Genomic DNA, 22,344 nt, shown 5'->3' on the forward strand with positions numbered 1-22,344 from the left:
GCTCAATAGCAAAGAAAGTGCATTTGGAAAAGCAAGCATCTTTTTTTTCCCAAAAGCATCCTGTGGGTAGTGCCAGTAACTAAAGCAATGGCAGGAAAAAGTGGCACATATTTTCCTAGTCAGCTCCCAGCCAATCTGCAGCACTGCAGAAGGCTGATGTTTACAAGTCACGGCATTTTAAATGGCTTTTGCCAAATGTCCATTAAAGAAATTAAGTAACAAGAGGAAAATGCTAAGTCTGCAGAGCAAGTCAGCAATCATCCAATCCTTTACATAGAAAAGGCAGAAGGCAAATCAGCACCATTTGAAACTGAGAAAAGAGAATTAATTTTTTTCACAAAGGTGATTACTGAGATTTTGAAAAAGGAAATCAGCAGCAACCGTGAAGCCAAGAGAGCTGGAACACGTTTTGCAGAGGTGCAGCTTCTGTTTTGTTTAAAACCCAGCTCATGCTGGTGCTGGAAGAAAGAAACAAGTTTTATGGCACTTAAGTTCCTCTTCAAAGAGGAAACCCAGAGATACTGAAATTATTTAAGTTAATTGACATTATATAGACCTTGTTTGAGGCTAGAAAGCTAACATTAGGTAAATATGCATGACTAAGACTGGTAGGTGCCCTGATAAAATGCTATGGTGTATAAAGAGTGAAGTAATAAGCATTAAAGAGACTGTATTATTGAAAAATTCTGAAGGCTCTCCTAAAGATGTTACTAGGCATTAAATCAATCATCACTAAAAAGATTAGAAAAAATGCATCCCAGAAACTGGTTTCTAAACCCTAATTGGTTTTGGCTTTTGTTTTTAAAGAAAAAAAATAAAGTGGATAGTATAGGGAAAAGGATCTTCTTTCTCCAGTCTTTCAATCGGTGTCAGACGCTGAGTAGTGCTAAATAGGCTACATAAAAAAAAAAATAGACTCAAATCCAAGGAAGCATTCTTCCACGACCCACTTTTTCAGCCCTGTCAGCACTTACACGCATTTTCCACAGGGTGGCGGATTCCGGATCGAACATTAACCCGGCAAGAGCCCCTCACCCTAACAGGCTGGGACAGCTGACTTGGTTTTCCTGCAATTTCCATTTCTCTTCCTTTCCTGCTTTATTACACTATCGACCACCTAAATAAGAGACTACGGTACTCCTGTACTGAGTGAAAGAGACATCAGTGTTGTGAACTTGATAGTCTTTGTAAAACCATGTTCTAATGATCATAGTTTATAACTAAACGTACAATGCTATTTCAGTTAGAACAAGAGGATTGGACTGCTAACTCCCACTGGCTTCTTTGTGAAGTAAAACTACGTCAGCCAAAGTTGTCATCCTGCAGATGCATCTTCACATGGTACCTTCAGCAGGCAGCACTTCACGGCTTGAAATGTAACACACCAGGACAACTAACCTCTTTTTTTATCCCTTGTGTCTAATCACAAAACCAGTGCTTCAGTCTGAGAGCTTGAGCTTTGCTTAAATGTACAGCAACAATCAACTGAATGTGTAAGCAAGTCAGACTACCACTCTAATAAAGATACATGTACCACAAACTTATATTCAAATTGGTTTACATTTTTATTCACCTGTGTGCAAATTGGTCCAAAGGCCAAGGGAGTCTTGTAAGCTGAATTGGACACCCATGTACAAGCTCTGTGCTCTGCCACACAGATCCTGTGAGATCCTGGACAAGTCATTTCAGGCACTTGGAGAAACTAGGACTTAATCTTCTAATGCTACATATAAGTAGAACAGCTCTGTAATAGTTCTGATGAGTATTTCATTCTACAGTGACCTACAAATGGGAGCCAAGTAGAGCCTGGAAAAGGCTTTAAAATAGTTGCAATCTCCTCACTTCTACTTAGCAACATCTGCCTGGACCAAGACATACTTCAGGTAGTATGAAACTACTCACAGTGAAGAAACCATTGTCTGTTTTTCTCTGTTGTGAAATATCATTACCACCCCCTGCTCCTTGTCTAAAGTTCATATATTTTATGTTTAGTCTAGAGTGTACCCTGCAAAATAACCATTTACATCCCTCAGATAACTGAAATCTGTTCCACAAACAGGCCAAGGAAAAAATTCTTCTCAAGGCCAGATTTTATTCATATAAATTCTTAGACTAGCAAATATTTTGTTTGATAAGACTTCCTGTAAAAACCAATTCCATTAATCCCTAGAACATTAAGAAACAGTGTTCTACTGTATGAACAGTCATGACAGGTTTGAGGTTTAAAAAAAACCAAAAAAAAAAAAAAAAAATTCATGCTTATATTTAAAAGATTCTGCCTACCACAATCAAAGGTGTTTCATTCTGTGGTGTAGAACAGGATGAGAATCTGTTCTGATCTCACGCTGACACTGCTTTTGCACTAGGTGACCTGCAGAGATCACTTCCAGCCTAAGTAATTCTCTGATACAGAGATGCTCACCATAGGCTCATGTCACAATTCAGAAAGGAGGAAGCTTGGAAAAAAAACCCCAAAGACTTCTTTACAGCAGTGTTATTACACAGACAGTAGTTCTTGTATGCCTTCTCACCTATGAGCCTTCACATCTCATTTCAGATATAATTCCCTTAACTCTTACCCAGTGCAAGGAACACTGATGAAAATTACACAGGAGCAGACTCAAAAAGGTAAAATCCTGGTAACTACAGAAAGTTAACAGTTCTGTGCAATAATACCAAATAACCTTGTCAAATATGCATGGCAGGTGCCTCTCCATTTTCTGAAGATTACATAAAAAGACTATAAAGTGAGCTGTTACATAAACGGCACCTCTGTTGAGCCCCTATCCATCCTGTCATACTCTGTAAGCTGAGTTGCACTCTGTTAGCATAATGTTGTCCAGTTCAGTTTACTGTTAACTGACAGTAACTGGCACGGGCTGACCCATGTTCTCTCTAAAGTATGGATAGAGGAACTAAACCTTTGTATGCAAAATAATCCTTGTTTTCTTCGCAGCCACGAAGTCTGCTGTACAGTAGCTATTTGCATCAGAACTTAGACATTCTCTAAGAACTATTCTTTAACATAAAAATTCTCCTTTCCCCCGATTTGCAGTAAAATGGATTCAAACGCAGACAATAAAATCAATCATTCTTTACAACACGTAAATACAATTATTTTGTAATTACTTACCATTTCCATGTATTTCCCTTTGTAAAAACCTTTATTCCGGAAGTTCTTTTGTTCTTCAGAACCTGCTACAAGTGCTTACCAAATGCTCTTTTTATTCCAAAATGCTCATCTCCAAGTGCTTCACTACTGGCAGAAGGACTCTGTGTGTTGGAGAGAGGCAGCTAAAGAGGCTGCAACTGGCACTATGTAGCTGAGCAGCCAATTGCTTACTGTACATGACAGAAAAGACTGAGCTGATTCACAGGTGCAAAGGCTGACCCACTTGGGGAAGAATGCCACGGTTATTTTCAGAAGTTGCATACAAGCCACATTAACGCATCAAATCAAATTTAACATTGGGTAACCTAAGTCTGTAAACCCCCTTTCACACCCTCCACTGCTCCCCCTCCAAACCCAACAAAACAAAACCCACATCCAAACTGTTCTCTCCAAACTACATGAAGCACAACTGTCTGAAAGGGTGTGGGTTGTTTTAAAATAATATCCTTATGCAGAAAAACATCCTTCCTCCTAGGCAGCACTTCCCTCATTTCCCTTTGTCTTCTAAATTTTATTTATCAGGCTTGCATTCATCAAAACTATGCTTAACAAATCCTCCGTTGCCTAGAAATGTCTTTTCTGTGTTTTACACTACAGAGCAAAGAGAAGCAGAATGAAGACAGATTAATTTTGAAACAGCTCTAGTTCATTCTGTTGGATTCATTTATGTTCAGATTTGGTGCTATTTCCACAGGTACTTGGGTAACAGCACTCAATGCCAGCAAAAAGCTTTCAGAGGGGCACTCCAGGTTCAAACACGAGCACAGTGGAATGACTCCAGTTACCACCTGGACACCAGAACCCTCAATCCATTCCAGAAATTCTAGTTCTGGGGTGGGCAGGTAAGAGGAAGCTATTTTTTGAAGGATTTTTTGAGAATACATGAATAGTTTCATTCAAATAAATAATTTCCATATTTTTCAAGTTCAATATTAAGCAAAATTCCATGGGTATATTAAAAAATTATAAATCCCACTAATGTCTTCATATTCATCTCTACACCATAGTTGGTAAAAAGGTTCAGGAATCCAAGACCTAGGTATCAATTGCTTGACATATGTCTTCACAAAAACATACCAGCCTTATTCAAACACATACTGGAAATACTCAAAGGTCACAATAACATCACGAATAGAAAAACAGCCACAAGATACTTGCTTAGATAAATTTATTAGTGCATAGGTTAGAGATTTACTCCCCTCCAATATTAACAAAGAGGTTCATGTGAAAAAAACAAGTTTTCTTTTAAAACAAACTCATTGAGGCAGCTGTATAACAAAAAGTAAAAGCTATGGAGTAGCCTATTCAAATTTCTGGTCTTGATGGGCAAATTGTTGCATTATAAATAAAAAACTCAACATGATGGGATTTTGAGGGTCATTTTAGGTGATCAGCTGTTAAACAGCAGAACCAGTTTCTTTTCCCCCTAATTTGTGTATCTGTATAAATAATATTTACTGATAAAAATCTAGAAAACTATAGAATAAAAAATATATTTTACCTAGACTGAGCACTAAGGCAACCAATCTTTCCTTACTTTGCATGTAAACTTCCAGAACACTCACCCATGTTTGTGAGGACTTAGAGGTAAAGAAATTTGTTCATTAATGAAGCCACAATTTTTCAAGCGACTTTGTTATGGCGAACTTGCAAAAAGACCAATAATAATCATTTTTTTCTTTTTAAACATGTTGACATCTGAACAGCTCCAGCACATTCACAGTGTATTTGGACAGCAAAGCAGGAATAGTCATACATACAATATTAATTGTAAACTTTGCTGAATTTAATCAAGTCCACAGAGTGACTTACAGTTTATTGAGTAGCTTCCACCTTAGATACCTTCAACAAAACATGAGTTTAAGGATTCTAACCTTTTAGGACAGAGTTATTGCAGTTAACATTATAATCGAGTATTTGAAACATTGACAAGTGTAGTTTTAGACCATGTTTAAAAGGCACACATTATACTTGCCTCTAATTCTCTTACAGTGTAAATATATCTACATATCTACATGGATATGCTTAAACAATGAGAAGTCAAAAATTCAAGTTACAAATATTTTACACACAAAATACAAAAATAACCTGTAACATTAAATGCAGTTATTTAGTTACATTTGAAATCTTTCAAGCCTTTAAGTGTTGCAAACTAGCAGTACAACAGCTGTGTATACACTAAAACACTTCATACATGTTAAGACTAATTTCATAACAGATCAGTGTCTTAGTTTTTATCACGTTTCAGACTTTTCTGAAGGAGTTTATCCCTATGTGCTATATTCACACATCAACATTAGCAAGCTTCTGAATAAGAAATGGTGACTTGGCTTTATAGAGAAGATATGATTTTTGTCACACTAACGGTCAGGCTAAACTGATCCATCAGTTTCCTTTGAACAAGGGTTATTTGTAAAATTATCTGCTCAGGTTCAAATCTGATGTGCTTCATTACTGCATTCTTATACCAGAAATGTTGCAACTAACTTTTTATTACAAAGGCAAGGAAATACTTAAAGCAATTAAAGCCACATTGAAAGAAAAAACAAAAAGCCTTGGAAATGTAAGAAAAAGCTTTTTTTTTTCCTTCTCAAGTGGACTGCAGTCGGCAGACAGTTAAATAAGGAGTCTTCTCAGGATAAAATACTTTAGCGCTTGTTGCAGAAGGAAAATTTAAGTATAAAGCTTAGATAGGTTAAGGTGACTAAATAATTACACTTACAGACAAGGCTACATCTCATAAAAATGTTCACATGAGTGCTAACAAAAGCAGCACAGGTAAGGTACTACATTGCATGATTAGAATCAGATTAGCAACAGGAATAAGCTCCAAACAGTCAAAACTCAAAAGTCTCTCAACTCCCTATTTAAACTGTTTGTAACACTGAGATATGAAAAAAAAAAAAAAATTGTAAGTTACTTTAGTTTGAAACAATTAAGAGCAAGTTTCAGCCTTACAAATGCAGAGTTTATGATGCAAATCCATCCATATCCTAATACATTCTCATCTTCATTTATAAGTAAACATTAAGAGTGATTTTGTTTAGATTTTTAACCATTAGTGGTAGGTCATCATCATGGAACAGTGTAAGGCATCACTTATTAAAAAAATTTGGTTTTACTGAAGATGTATTTTGGAGTTTCTGAAGGTTCATAACTCTTGGAATGTGCTTGCTAGGATAGTGTTGTTGCTAGGACAATCCCAAGTATCAGAAGCAATATAGTGACACAGATAATTATGAACATCAATTTCTGCAAAAGAAAAAGAAAAGTTGAGATTGAAATACCCTGTCAGGTAGGGAACTGTTCAAATACATGTACGGCCACAGAAAACCAGTAATACTGATACCTCATCCAAGTGCTTTGGTTTTCTTTCTAGAAAAACTAAGATAAATGCTTACTGCATTTATTCTTTCCTAACATACATGTAATCATAGTTACAAGATGGAGCTATGTGTGAAACATTTCTGTGTTTTGCTTCACAGTATAATTGTTATTACTCACAGTCAACTTTTGTAAATATCAGTGCATACAGAAACAGATGCAGTAGCGAACATTTTCGTATAAGGGTCATGTCTAAGTACAGTAACATTGCTTACTGCCACCCTCTTTGGACAAATATTTGTAGCCTGCTCCAATCTTTAGATGGCATGCTTAATGGAATTCATAGAACTCGGTAAACATGAGTAAAAACACTGTGTAGGTAATAGCTCAGAAGAGCTGCAAGGGAAAAACAATTGATAGGTTCTATGTACATGCATGAAAGTCTGACATTAGGTCAGGTGTTTCTGACTCTAAGCAATGATACAGTAAAACTGTTATCTGCCCATAAACCAAAGCTAAGAAGAAACTGTAAGAACAAAAGTAAAAGCCTTGATATTAAAAGAGTGTTAGTACAGAAAACTGAGGTCCTGATTAGCTGTTTGGAATGACTCTCTGTTCGTAGTTCTTCATGCATAGTTTGAAGATCCTACATGCAGAAGTTGACTTTCTATTGGACTCAGAAGGAGTTAAGTAGCCTGGTTAGGTGTTATCTTGACAAGAAATGGTAGCTTAGTATATCAAGAATCTGAAGATTGAACAAATTCTCAAATTTATGTCCTAAAATTCCAGTTGGAATCTTTGCAGACTTCCTTTTACAAATACATTGTTATTTCCCACTGCTTCATTTAGTCTGGTATTAATAAATAGTTTCAAAGTAAGAAATTGTAGGATGTTCTGCAAGGCATATAGCAAACTTCATGGTTGTAGACCATGTAAAGTATCTACTTTAATGATAGCTCTGCCTAAAACCATGTAACACCCCATCTGATAAAGTTCCAAGTGTAACTGGTTTTCCGTATATTAGTGCAGATTATTTGCTGATGTGAAGTTTCAGTATAAAAATAAATGTCAAAGGGCTGCAAGACAATAACTGCATTTTTTGGTCTCATTTCCTTCTGTGTTTAATATAGTAGTGATTGCATTCTGTGCATGTAGCAGCCTACCACTAGGTGTCAGCTTCAATACTGACATGCACAGTGCTGTTACAGTATCCAGAGATGGACAAGATTTCTCAGTGCATCTCAAGCCTACCCCCCAGTGCTAACTGTACAGATATTAAGGGTTAGTAGAACAATACAAGCTACCAGGCCAAAACAAGAGCAGAATTAGCTGATTAGTTACTTACTGCCACTGTGGCAGGAAGTCACACATGCTGAGGTTATCCATGCATCACCGAAAACCAACAGACAAACCAATAATTAGAGCAACTACAGCAATCAACACCAATGACACAATGACAATTATCCACATTTTCTGTCAAAAAAACAAGGTATTTATTATTTTAAGGTTAAGCACATTGCTTTGCATTTATTTTCAATTTTTAAAACAGTCACGTTTTAGGTCCACACTCATTTTTGTTAAAGCCTGCAGTGTTCTCCACTTGAGATAAATTTACCTGTATACTCTTGCATGCATAAGAATAAAGAGTGTTTACAGGTAAACTACTGTGATTAATACCTCTATAGTTGTCAAAGATGAGAAAACCACCATTTACATATACATTAAGTGGGCTCTTTTGACACTTCTTACGTAACTTTTTTATATGTAACGTGTGTTATCTACATGTAGATATCTGTCTATCTATAGAAAGATACATTATTCCCTCAAATCCAACTCATCACAAAAAGCCTCACAAAATTGCACAGCATCTCAAAAGGGGAAATTATGAAGTCAGAGGAACAATTCATTCACTCTGCAATCATACAGTTACAAAATATAAATTACTCAGTAGTTTGATTTCAGAATACATTATTTGGCTTTCTGATGGCAAGAAAGATGTTGAAACACAAGTTTCCACACCAATGGCAAATGCCTGAACGCTACTCAACTCAATTCCTCCACAAAACTGAGTGTAGTGGTTTAATATCACACCCTTTCCAAACGGAAGATCTCCCTTATCTAGTTCTTTTACAAGAGTACAAAAGTAGTTATCTGTAAAAAGAATAATTACAGATGGAACTCTAAAAAAGCCTGCTTCAGCAAAACCAGTGATTTTATTTTACCTGCTAACATGGCAATTTTATAGCTATAAATCCAGGTAAGTTTACCAGTGATAAAGATCCAAAAACCTTTAAGCTTATTTAGAGTCTGAATAATTAAAGGTATCACAGTAATGGATAAGAACCACCTGTGAATTTACCTACTAGCACAGTAATTAATTCTTTTGGGGTTTTTTTACAGTCTGTAATGATAGCTTTTTAAGTAGGAAACATCGCCTTAGCTGTGCATGAGTTGCTTATATGTAAGACAAGTTTCTGTCCCCTACTGGTAATATCAATTTTTAATAACTATTACAAATCACATGGGAAAGGTTTTGATTTTTTCCTGATGGGGGGAGGGGGGGTGTTGCTTGTAAAATCCTTTGGTAAATCTTCCTGTCATATACTAATTTATAACTGCATTTTCTAATTTTAAATATAAAGATTACAGAAAAGTAAAATGTGTATTAATTCTACCTTAAAGGACTGAATACAACAACAGGAAAATCAACTAGAACTTCATACTGCACTAAATTAATACACCGACTAGCACAAGTACAGAAAGATAGCATACCCTTCGTGCTTTACTTTGATATTTAACTGCCTTTTTTGTCTCTTCTTTTGCATGTTCCACGTAATCTGATGCGTTCATCACATTCTTCTCTATGTTGTTGATCATTTCACCCTTAAAATGAAATTTTGAAGAAAAAAATTTATCAGAATCCATGGATCCTTGTTTAATGAACTGAAGAGAAGGAAGGCTATAGAACATCAATGATTAAACAGTGAACAATGTACATATCGGAGCTGATGTTTTTTCTGCTTTGATGTGTAAAGGAAAAAGGGAATGAGAAGCAAGGGCTCAAAGTTCTAACCAAACAAGGAACATTCATGGGCAGGGCAGGCATATTTCTCCCTTTTGCAGGAACAAATACTGAACACCTGAAAACATACCATGAATGTGAGGTATGTTTTAACAGTCAAAACTAAAAGTGACATACTAAAGAGATCTGAAATCTCTGGAGTGCCTGGCAGTGGGAAAGGATATTGACTTCTTCCGACACAAGGTTCAACAGTTATCTAAGAACACACACACATATAATAGCAACGTCAGAAGTTCCATGGAATTGAGGGTTCACCATGTCAATACACAAGAAATTCTAATTAATTAAGATGAATGAGATTTGGTAATGAAATGGAGGATTGGTGAAAAATTACAGTAAGTCTATTACCTGTGTTTCTGTCCATCAGAAGAAATAACCAGCAGCAGTAAACAGCAAAGCATTAAAAAAATGATGCACAAGTAACTTTTGTTCATTTCTAATTCAATAGAAAACTGCTACCAATTTGCCTTGGCTAGATATTTAACATCAAAGCAACACAGGACTTAGAGAACAAAACCCAATTAAAAAAAATAAAATAGTCCTTTTCAGGAAAGTTTCTCCCCTGAACGTGACTTTTTCCACTTTCCTGCAGAAGTCAAAGAACTTGAAGAACAGAAGTTAAAAATAGTTTTGTTAGATAATTGGTATGTAAAGACTATGGATGGAACAAATTTACGTAGATAAGACAAAGCTTATAAATGTAAGAAACTACATCAATGACTTTTCAATCCCTTTATATTCACTTTACAACAGTAATCATACCTTTGTATTATGTGCAAGTTGCATACATTCTTGCTAATGCACATTTTATTCTATCACGATAGCCCTTTACCATGTCTATGACAATCCTAAACTCCCAAGATACCAGCAAACATTCCAGGAGAGAGTTATTCTTTCTTAACCATGCATGAAGTGTTCAAGCTTATTGCAATATAAGCATCTTGAAGAAAGTATTAAGTATATCAACTGAAAAGAAAGTCTATGCTTAGTAGACCAAAAGTATAGCACACGTACACCCAGATTGTGCATTTGTCTAAAAAAACCTTTAGTCATCAACTTTCGTATAGTCTAATCACAGTCAAAAACCACTCTTAAGTCTGTATTATCTGAATATAAGCAATTGTTCCTGCGTATTTCAAACAGGAAGACTGAGGGGAAGAAAAAAAAAATCCCACTTGCATAAATGTGTTTGAATTGGTTCATTTACCTGAGTCTCAACAAACATTGCCATGTCCATAAACATTTCATGTAGTTCCCGTATGCTGGATTCCAGTTTCATAATATCCTTGTGACGTGACTCAATTTCATTCAGAGCTTGCCTAGTGATTTGGGAGTCTGATATAATCTTTAGAAGAACAAAAAAAGATACAGCCATAAATATGTGCTGCCATACTTCTAAATAGCAGAAGCAGAATAGAAGAGAGACATAAACTGGACTAGAAATACATACATCTGAAGTGAAAATTGAAGGATTACCGCTCTCTAACATTTCTTCCAGTTCCTCATCAGTGGTGGTCTTTCCAGCTAGGATAGAAACAACAGTACTTCACATAACATCACTTACTCATTATTGAACATAAAATTTTACCATACCAGAAGGATGACAATTCAAGCAAAATTCTTGTATTGAGCATTGTTTTCACCCATTTCCAAGTGCCATTTTGCATATGGAAAAAAACCCCAACACAACCCAAACCAGAAAATATCAAGTAATAGTCAGAAGACAATGCTGAGGAAAAGCTGAAGGCTCTAATTGAGTAACAGTAACATCAACTCAAAATAACCATGTCCTGAAGTATTAGGCTCTCTCCCCTTAAACGTACAGGTAAAGAAGAACTTAACTTGCCCAATAAACTTTACTGAAAAGCTGAATTGAGCCATTAGCATAAGAGGCTAATGACAAACTTGAGAAGCACAGGACAAGCAAAGTTGTCTTGTAATTTGCCAACTTTCTGTTTATATTTCCTATTTCAGCAATATATGTGCTTGCTTTTACAGGAGATAATCAAAAAGGCTAATTTTAGGTACAATGTTACGGATATTTTAGACACCTTCTAAGGTAGATGCTGTAGTTCACAGTAGAGTCAAGTACCTTTCTGAATACTCCTCATAGTAATCAATGATGAAATCAGTCAGATGTGAGTCAGTCAACAAATGATTAGTGTAAATTAACAGCAGCACTGATTTTATGCCAGCTGAATTTAACAAATGTTCTTATTGACAAAAATATCATAGGATAAAAAGAGATGTCCTGTTCAGCATGTTAATTTTAGAATGACTTTTACTAATACTTGCTATTTTCAGAACACAGCTTTTCTTAATGTTTCACTTAAAGTTGCAGCATCGGAAATAAATGAAACAAAGGGAAAAGATAGTTTCTTTAATAATTTTCAACAAAAAAAATTTAGTGAGTTTAACCTTATTTTCTTTACACCTGCTCTGAATAGTAACACCAAAGAGTTTATGCCACATGATAGTTTTCTCTCACATGCTTCAAGACAACATGCGAGATCCATGATGTTTTGTACCATTTTTAAGTAGCAAGAAACACGGGAGTTATTAACAACACAATTTACTTTTTAAACCATGTATTCAGGTTACTTACTTATCTCCAATTGTCTCTGTATCCGACCTTTGCTGCGTTCTCGGAAGAGGGTTTGCGTCTCATTGTATTCCGTCATAACCTCCACAAACTTGTGAGCCAATACAGAGTGCTGGTTTATGAGGATATGAAAGTGTGGAACAAACCAATGATTTTTTTGATACAGCACAGTACTGCACAGCAGCTGAAAGCAGTACTTATATTCCAACAAAACAGAACATGAACCTCTGAAATCATTTCATAGTAGTGAAACTCAATTTTCCAAATTGAAATCCTCTTAAACTGAAGTGATCATACCTGTGTTTTTCTTATCCTGAGGTCCACTGATGTCCGATTAGCATTTTCGCCCTGATCAAAAGTCTGCTCAATAGCTAAGAACAATACAAGAATGTTAGGAGTCAATGCTCAGCACAATTATTTAATAGCTCAGTTAATTTGTAAATAGTGTTAATTATTACTTTCTTCATGTATAAGATCCCCATAGACACGTTTAATAATTCAGGGGGAGGAGGTGTGTGGCAGTGACGTATAGATAAATTTAAAATAATCTGAATAATTGGTACAGATCTTAGAACACAGTAACTACTTCAATGCTCTTACACAGTCACGCTACCGTCTATCACTATGGAAAAATTTCAACATTTATAACAGAACTGGCTGCTCTTATAGTTTAAACAATAAACACCATACCCTGGTGTTTATGGAAGTAATTGTAATACAGTAACATTAAAACACTCAATATATTTCAAAACTTATGCTAAACAATGAAGACATACCCACAGGGGAAAGCCACAGCAACATTAGCTAGTCTGAATTTAAAATACAGTAAGTGCTCTAGAGCAATGCCCTGTGTAGGTATGTATGCTACAGAGACTCTTTTTGCAGTTAATCTTCTTCCACGACATCATGACCAAAACCCAGCATTTCAGTTGCAGAATTCATTTCTACACAGAGGAATTACTTTGCACTTCAATTTTCTAGGTTATTCCTGAAAGCAAGCAAGCTCTTTTCCTGTTCCATAGACTGGGCTGTGCTGAGACTTGGTTTTTGTCAGTGGTGAAGGTTGCCAAGGAGGAATAAAGCAGAGGATGATACTGTTCCCGACATGGGCTGTACATTAGTTGGCAGGGAGGAGGTGGTTCTCTATTTTAAAGAGCTATCCAATACGGTTTATGCACACACAATGCAGCTTTTGAAGTTTAGGAGTTCAGCTGCAATGCGCTAAGTCTGTAACACTGCTACATCGTGAATCATTACACATGACAGCAGTTTCATTTCTCCTCACAACTTACCCTTTAACCTGGCTCGGACTTTATTAGCAATCTTCTTTATTTCCTCATTTAATTCTTCAAGTTCTTCCTTTGTTCCTAAAAGGAAAACAAAAAAAAAACAAAACCAAAAATATGGAGTTTTTTTTCTTTAGAACTGTGGATAATAGGAAGCCAGCAACTATCTACAACTCTACCTTGCAATGTCATAACTCTATCCAGTATAACTATGCAGAGAACTTGTTTATTATACTCCTAAGTACTTCACCATTTTTGTAACAGCATACTATTAGGTTCCTGCTTCTTATGAGAAGCCCTTACCCTTGGGAAATGTTATTACCAAGTCACCAACTAAACCAGGTGATGAAATAGTCCACATTTTTTCTTAACGTAACACTTTCAGGGTAATATTCGTTCGCTCGTCAAAATGAAAGTTCACTGACGTCTATCAAGTGAAGATACAGATTTTTCCCCATTTCTAGTTCTGTTGTTTATCATGGACTCACTGCTTTTACCAACACATCTGTACAATGCACTCCCTATTATTAAGAATACTACACGAAGAATTCACAAAGAATTTCACTACATTTCTGTTACTGGGTTTACTGAAGACGCTCGGTTCACAGGAGCCTACATTACTTACAGGCAAGGTCATATTCCTACCCAATTCAGATGCACGACTGAGCACAGTTTTTAGCACAAACACAAGCTGATACATGACCTGAGACCACAGATGTTAAAACACTCAGACGAACCCGAGACGTATGTATGAGATACTGTGTATGATTGTTAAGACAAAAAGCACTCTGCAAAATCATTTAAGAATACAAGCATATACCTATCTGCAGACAAAGAAAAGAGGAGGGGGAGAAGTTCAGTTTTCATCAACAAGAAAGAGCTGCAACATTTCACAAAAATATCTCCCCATCTTTTCTTCCCTTTTCTTTAAGGTTCTCCTGCAAACACAGGCATGCCTTGAATTAATGAGTGTTGAGAACACAGCAGGTTCCATGTTCCTGGCTAAGTTCCCTAAACTTTTGAGTTCTCTGTTCAGAAAGCACATCTGCACTTCCAGCACTTCTAAAAATAGGGCTCCATCATGGAACTCTCTACTACTGCTGAAGTAGCTGGTTGTAGTGTTACTGTCAGGCAGGAACCTGCCCCTGATGAAGAATAAACAGAAGATGATGGCTCTACCCTATGAGCTTCAGCTGACACTTCAACACTGTCACCAATTAAAGGAAATGCAAGTAGCCTCTCCACATTTCTGAAGATACAATCCATTTCATGATACCATATTAAACTGGAGTTTTGTTCTAGCAAAGGCGTGGATCATGCAACAAATATGCTGAAAATGTATTTATTCAAATGAGACTTAAAAAAGGGTGAAAAATAAGCAAAGGAAAATATTAAAGATGGAAATATTTAAATGAATTGTGTTATATTTTGCATTCTGAACACCTCAAGTTCTATTCCCATAAATAGCTAAAACCAAGCAAGTTACTTTAGAATATCCAGCCACACACATCTGAAATCTAAAAAAGTGATACGTACTTCCTTCAGGATTTGGTGCTGACAGGATAATGCTGTGCTGCTTCTTCACTTCTTCCACATTTTGTGCTATTTTTGCTATATTATTTCTAAGTTCCTCAACCTAGAAGAAGAGAAATATGGCAATGAAAACAGTACAATAATTCAGGGCAAAGATTAAAAAAATGATACATTTTGCTGATAAAAAATGTAAAGTATTTCACTGCAACATTTTTAAGTATCTGACAGAAATCCCAGCAGAAATGTTGATTTAATCACCCTGCACTTATAAGAACAAGCAATATTTTTAATAGCATATATATTTCGTATGGAAAAAAATCTTAAGTGCCAATATTCTTAACAACAAAGATTTTAAAATAATATAAGCAAACTCCTTATTGAGAGCAAGTTAAAAACATTCATATGCAGTAAAGACAGAAAATACCTGAAATAAACAAGCAAAAGCATTACCAACATTTGATTTGGAACACCATTACAAAGCATATTGGGGATAGAGTGTAGATGAATTGTTAAACCTAAGTACAGAAATTAAAAGGCACAGAGAAATAACTGTCTTTAATGCACAGTGAAAACTGTAACTTTACCTGTTGGAAAAAGTCATCCATAAAATGGTCTTTTTCAACAATAACTGTCTCCCCATCTTCGTTTCCTTTATACTGTAAAAGACAACAAAACAAATGTATGACATAAAACTCAGGCTCCTGTTCTGACACAACGATGCTACTTCAACATTGCTACTGCCGACATTTCTGCCAATGGTCTGCGAAGTCACAAAAGTAAGTTTCCTTCTTCTTCTGAGGGCCACAATTCAAAACCAAACAAGCAGAGAGGTCAGAGAAAGTCACCCAACTACCACAAAGTAGTGAATGCTCAGGCATTTACATACACACCTCTGTAAACAGCTTCAGGACAGAACCAGCCTGAGAGTGATGTCACAGTTTTAATTACCTGTCATAAAAACTATTCACATACAATTTGGCATGTAAGTGTTCTCTCACAGCATAAAGATACTTCCACAGTGAGTCCCACATGAACTGAAATTAACATTCAGTTTACTGAGACAGTAAATCAATCCCTCTCAAAGACATACTAAGAGGAGTGCTGATGACTGCCTTGTGATGGTGAAAGCTAAACATCTCATGCAAAACAAAAAGCTATCAACATCTGCTTACTAGTTTTGCCCTTGGGTGTCTCAAGGCTGCCATTCCACACCACTTTAGACATAATTACACACACTAAACTATACACACACTACATAATTGATAAATCCTGGAACAGCAGCCAAGGCAGCAGCAGCTCAAGCTGACGGGCTGCCGCAGCTCACCAGGGCACACAGCCCAACACGCTGCCTCCGTCCCACTGCCCTAACCCTTGAGCCAGCCCTGCAGGATACATGGATCCTCACAGGAACCAAGATTCAAGTTTTATCAAAGGAAAAGAGAAAATTAACATGCGTCCTAGAAAGGCAAAGAGCTCCAGCCTCCATGTTCTCTAGTTCCCTCTGTAAAGCACAGGCTGTTTGAACTTCACTGAATCAAAATTTGAACAAAATACTATTCCAACACTTAGTCAAAGGGTTATCTGTTAGAAAAACAAAACACAACATAGGTACCATTAAGGGATTTTCACATATTAGATGCTTTTCTTACAAGTCCCTCTGCCTTTGGTCTTCTAACACCCACTTTCTGCTCTTAAACCCTGATCCTATTTACCCATAGGCCCTTTGTTTCTGGTTTTATTAAACTAGGTGAGGTGTATATTATTGTTAAACTAGGTGAGGTGGCAAGACAATTCTGCCAGTTAATCCAGTGTCAAGCACTGCTACTATCTAACAAAGAAGGTTATACTTCATGAAGATCTAAAAGTGCCCCAAATCTTCAAGGAGTTATTACTTAGACTTTGTGACAGTTCCTTTCCTGCAAATTCAGGGAGCGCATAAAGCCCTATGACAATGTTTGTCAGAAATCATCTGGTTTTTATACTCAGGGAAAACCATAAAGCCCTAGCTAAAATACAGAAATTTAGATGTTATTGTTTTCCCGGCCCACCCTCCCATCACTCATAGTGCTATGTGTCATTGAAGACTTATTGCAGTCACTCATTTTGAGGACATGACTGTTAGAACTCAGTATTAAAGAATCTGTCCTTAAGGACTGTAATCAATCAACAGTCTTGCTTAACACAAACAAGTGAGACAGTCTGTGCCCAAATGAAGTCACCCAACGTTTACCCATGCCAGAGACTACAAAGCAACCAGTTGAAAGTTAAGAATAAGCTACACTTGAAAGACATTTAATTTCATTACTTCTGTAAGAGAACAACTTCTGCTTACATTTACTGAGTAAAGAATAATTTATCTACTTGTTTATACCCACATACTGTATTTACTTAATTGAACTAAAAATAATGAAAATAGCATCAGCTTAAGAGATGCAGATGTCAGCTTTCAGCTTGGTCAGATGATCTTAGTAAAACATTAAACACTTGAGTGAATCTTAAACAAATGAAAGATACAAAAATCTTACTGGGAAGCCCTGTTTGTAGATGCCAGGCTGGAAGGGAGCAATCAGGATTCCCCACCCTGTAGGGTAGTTCCACAGTCATTTCACTTTCGCATTTGGTTGCAATGACACCATTGACAGATCAATTCGCTGTGTACAATTTGTTGAAGGATTCATGGACATCCTACTTTGAACATCAGCACTTGAGACACTTGATCACTTTTCACCTCTTCTCTACATTCTCAAATCACCACTGACCTAAACTACAGCTTATCTGCTAATTCTCTTGAACTTAAGTGATGCACCTCTTCTGACAACCACACAGTTTAACCAAGGACTCACTTTTACCATCAAATTCAACAGAAACATATTGTTTCTCCTAGACCTTGCCTCCCCAGTATAAGCAATATCACAAAAAGCCTGATAAAAAGTTCCACGTCAATGCCAAGAGCAATGAAGTCTGTTTGCAGCTCATACCTTGACCTTGGGACTCAAAATCTGGGACATACAACTCTATAAACATTCACAGACTTGTAAAATATATCAAGTTCCCTTAGAAACTGGTTTGTATCACAGAATCCAGATACTCAGACAGTGTCATTTCTCAGCTCCAAGTAGGAGCTATCCTGATTGCTTATGAAACTTCTGACATTTCCCATATCTTATGGAATGGCAGAAGTCAGTCTAGCTTGAGATACCTTACCACAGTAATTATCGACCTTTGAAACTGAAACAGCTTTTGACCTAAACCCAGGACTATTACTTGCCCTTGCAATCCCATCCAAGGTCAGTTATTTCTCAGTCCAGATCATGTGTATTCCTCTGGCAGGCTGCAGGGACAGTAACTGACCATCACGGCTGCAGGGACTCAGCCCCAAGGAGCGGGTTACAGTGTTACAGTTTCTCCTTACAGCACCAGTGTTTCCAGAAATTCTTTTCTATCAGAGCAGCCAAGAAGGGCTTACAGCCAGCCAAGATGATCTGACAGGCAGCTTTAGCAGGTCAATCATTAACATGCATGTAGTAGCATTATGATACAACCAGAACAACATCATATGGTAACCATCTACAAGAAATTAGCCTGTTATAGCATGGAAAACATACAGCTCATCTTCAGAAAATTCCATGTTTGAACAAAGACTAATGTAAAGACTCTCCCCCTAACTCAGGGGGAGGGAAGGGGGGGGAACTCAGGAATGTTTTCCTCCTTCTGAAATGGCTCCTTCTGCATTTTTTCCCATTCCACCCAATTCTACCAATTTTAACTTTTAGGACTTTGTGGTTCTTCCTTCATTCCTAAACAGTTCTGGGGGCACTAACTGAATGCTCAAGAAATAGTTTACAAAAAAAAATCAACGCAAGTTCTGTTCAAGTTACAGGTCCTTGTTTAACAACAACAAAAGCTACAATCAAATATAAATGCATTTTCAAAGGTTTTGTCTAAGATATCCTCAGTAACACTAAAGAGTAAAGAAATGTAAAAGCATGTGTTTAAAATGATTCACCAATCAAGCAAGAAAAATGGATTTCAATAGATAGCTCTGCACCCATTCCAGCAACAAGGTGGTAATTTTAAAGCCATATGAACAATGCTCCCCAAAAACAAAACCCAACCCATCACTCCTAAGCAGAGGTTCTTTACATCTTACTGCTTTCTTAAACAATTTAACAAGAATAACAAAAAAGTCTGAATGAGTTTTATTAACAGGCCTTTAAAAGGACATCTGTTTTTAACATCTGACACTAGCTAAACATGCCGAACTGAGCATCTGAACACAGACCCTATGGCTCTTTTCAAGCCATTTTGAGATGGATTCGTATCCATGAACAGCAAATCATTGAAGGCTGGGAGAATGTTTCACAATCAGTGCTATGTACTTGTCTTGGGTTTGTTTTTTCTCTTCTCTAAATATCTACCATTCACCACTGCTGAAAACAGCATATGGGATCAGAGAGAATCTTTTATTCTTCTCCTAATCTTACACTAATTTGTACTCAAGATAACTAATAGCAGTCCGGGATTTGATCAATTGTCCAGTTAATTGTATTCAAGGACAAGTCTAACAGCTGAAAGTTGTGCATTTTGGCCTGCTTAGAATCATTTGGAAAGTACATTAAAATAATCCCCTAAAAGCGGACAAATACAATTATAGTTGCCCTCTTCTGAAAAAGCATGCACCGTACAAGAATTTTTCTAGCTAGAAAATAAGAGGATGCAACCTTATCTCTGCTCCAGCAACTACTTTAGCCCTGTTCAACTGCCTAAATACAGTGTATTAACGAAAGTATCAAAAAGTTATGATCATTTTATGTTACTGGATCACAAACATCGATAAGTAACATTTCTCTCTCTTCTTTATAAAAGGGCAATATAGGAAAAAAAGTTACAACTTTTAATGACAAAAGTTTGCTTGCTGTCAAATAAAATCCAGGAGGGCATAAATGAGAACATGTTGACTTCAATGAACATTTCCGCTAAAGGGAATACTGTATCAGTTAAAATGGGTCAGTGTTGACTGGCCAGCATCTCTTCAACTACTGCTGTACCTCAAAGGATCTTTGGGGGAAATGGGGTGGACGGAACTTACTTTGGTAAGGTCCAACCAAATTAAAACACAATGAAATTCTTATATTAAGGAGAAAGAGGCAAGGCACAGCTATTCCTGAAGATCTGGCAGGCCCAGGCCTGTTCGAAAACCATGGCGTATATGGTCTGCTTAATGATTCAGCCAAATAAAATACACTGAAACTACACTAATCAAACTGAAACAGTTTGGAAAACAGGCAAATAAATGTTAACACATTATTTCCTTTCTAAAGCAATCTCATCTGTGTGTGTCAAGGATCACCATTCAAAGCATTTACACTAGTGAAGGAACATCACTTCACAAAAACATGATCTCATTTAGTATTTCTCATCTAGATGAAAGATGGAAGTTGCTACTTCCATGGGTTCCCTGTGGAAATCAAGTTTCACAAAAGGCATCTCCCTCAGGTATGCAACTCTTCAAAACTTCATGTCAACTGCACACTTTTAAGTGATAAAATGTACACTGGATCTTCAGTAATTTCATTTGATGTTTAAATATTTTCTTCTAGTTAGAAGAAAACTTCTAAGTCTCTGAACTATTTGTTAATTCTACAAGCAGTGAAAATGCTGTTGACCATCAGAAGCACTCCAGCAATACTGAATGCTGTGTTTTAAGCAGCAGCTTGCTGCAGTGATGTTTCAGTTGAGGCAGCTTGCTGCAGTACAGCGTTTTCAGATGTCACATACTAAATCTAGCTTAAAAACCCCTATGCACAGTTGCTTTTAAAACTGTTAATGATATCTAAAGGGCAGTGTAAGGGTTTGTTTTCTAGGGTTTTTTGCGTGTGTTTTGGGTTTTTTTTTATTTAGTAAAACCCATACAACAGACCACTGCTGCTTCCCCTCAGTCAGAATGAAGTCTATTTGTTTAGGGTTATATATGGAAAAGCGAATTCAGATCACTGCTTGCTGCTTCCTCTTTCCGGGAAGCAGGCACCATCACCAACATTTGGCACATATTCCTACAAGCTGGACATGTTTAGAAATAGGAAAACGGAAGAAGTAAATCCAAAAGAAATTACAAATTCTTTGGCATGACTCCAAAACATCTCTCTTGACAAAGATACTGTAATCTGATAATGCAAAATCTTTTCAGATGCCAATCCATCCTTTTGGGGAGGAAGAAAGAGACACTGATAATTCCACCACTTAGAAATGGAACTTCCGAAATGCATTTTGTGATCCAGAAGATATGAACTTAGTTTTAAGATGAACAAGCCCCAAACATAACTGCATTTTGACACAGGCCAACTTCTACCTATATGTGGAGTCCTAGAACTATCACAGAACTCCTGCATGATCTCCATTTCCATTTCTTTTCAGGAAAAAAAACCCCAAACAAACTTTTACTTTAACCAAGCCATATCCTGTTGTAGACAGACATGACGGTACCTCCCTCCAACTCTCCCTTCTTTTTTAGGACACTCTTTTCAAAGCACAAATAAGGGAAAGGAAAAGGGTGTATAACCATACCCAGCTACCATTTTGCAAACACGCAGGAAATAAAATCTGCGGATAGCTTTACTGACGCGTTACTGGCTAAACCGTTCCCAAGCGGATAAATCTACCCCGCGACACCACGGGCAGCTCGAAAACAACGCTATCATCCGGTTTATCTGCCATTCAGAACGCTAACGGCCGGGACGCGCTGGAGGTCAGGAGGCAGCGGGGGAAGGTGATCTATTAAACCGGAGAAGCCTTACCCTCGCTGCCAGGCCCCCAGCCCCTCCCCAGCTCCCGGGGGAAGCCGCCCCTGCCCGGGAAGGGAGCGGGGACGCGCGGTGCGGCCGCCTCCCCGCCCCAGGGCCGCGGCGCTGCCTGCGCGGACCCGGCCGCGGCAGACGGGCCTTCCCGCCGCTGACCGTTACCTCAGCGGCGATAGCGGCCCGCGCTCCCCCGCTTTGTCCCGTCCCACCCGCCGCCCTGCCCCGGAGGGCGCCCCGTTCGCCCCTAAGCCGAACCCTCGCCTCTGCCAGGTCAGCCAGCCGGTCCTTCATCCCCGCAGCAGCTCAGCGGCTCCCCGCGGCGGCGGCGTCCTCCTCCTCCTGCTCCCCGCTGAGGGCCGCCCGCGCCCGGCCCGCTGCCGCCGGGGCCGCCTCCCTTCTCTCGGTCGCTGGGCCGGGCGCTGCGGACGGGCCGGGACGGGCCGCGCCACCGCCCCACCCTCCTTCCGCGGCGCGCGGGGCAGCGGCCGCGCCCCCAGCCCCGCCCCGCGCCGCCGCAGCCACCGCCCGCGCATGCGGCAACCGTCCCC

General features: G+C 38.0%; 1 protein-coding gene across 4 annotated transcripts; it reads right to left on the minus strand.

Moving 5' to 3' along the window:
* Positions 1–4,325: 4,325 nt before the first annotated feature.
* STX2 (syntaxin 2) lies at positions 4,326–22,327 on the minus strand. Of its 4 annotated transcripts, none has more exons than XM_030501985.1 (10): positions 22,052–22,327; positions 15,584–15,655; positions 15,003–15,102; positions 13,473–13,547; positions 12,478–12,551; positions 12,184–12,292; positions 11,029–11,102; positions 10,786–10,923; positions 9,269–9,379; positions 4,326–6,424 (listed from the first exon to the last, which is right to left on the minus strand). In XM_030501985.1, the coding sequence occupies exons 1-10, from the start codon at positions 22,085–22,087 to the stop codon at positions 6,347–6,349; spliced, it is 867 nt and encodes a 288-aa protein (XP_030357845.1). In that variant the 5' UTR covers positions 22,088–22,327; the 3' UTR covers positions 4,326–6,346. The 4 variants fall into 4 exon arrangements, with proteins under 4 accessions (XP_030357845.1, XP_030357846.1, XP_030357848.1 ...); XM_030501986.1 differs by having other exon boundaries at positions 22,058–22,322; XM_030501988.1 differs by lacking the exon at positions 4,326–6,424 and adding an exon at positions 7,447–7,969 and having other exon boundaries at positions 22,058–22,322.
* Positions 22,328–22,344: the final 17 nt, after the last annotated feature.

Source organism: Strigops habroptila, chromosome 11 (genome assembly GCF_004027225.2).
Source record: "Strigops habroptila isolate Jane chromosome 11, bStrHab1.2.pri, whole genome shotgun sequence".
NCBI lineage: Eukaryota > Metazoa > Chordata > Aves > Psittaciformes > Psittacidae > Strigops > Strigops habroptila.

What these genes read in the sequence shown, in the direction of transcription:
- STX2 (XM_030501985.1), bottom strand. Translation starts at nt 22,087, where the DNA reads ATGAAGGACCGGCTGGCTGACCTGGCAGAGGCGAGG. An exon ending in CTGACCTGGCAGAGGCGAGG is followed by an intron (nt 15,656 to 22,051) that starts GTTCGGCTTAGG and finishes TGTCTTTTACAG; the next exon opens with TATAAAGGAAACGAAGATGG. An exon ending in CAATGTTTGTTGAGACTCAG is followed by an intron (nt 9,380 to 10,785) that starts GTAAATGAACCA and finishes TTTCATTTTAAG; the next exon opens with GGTGAAATGATCAACAACAT.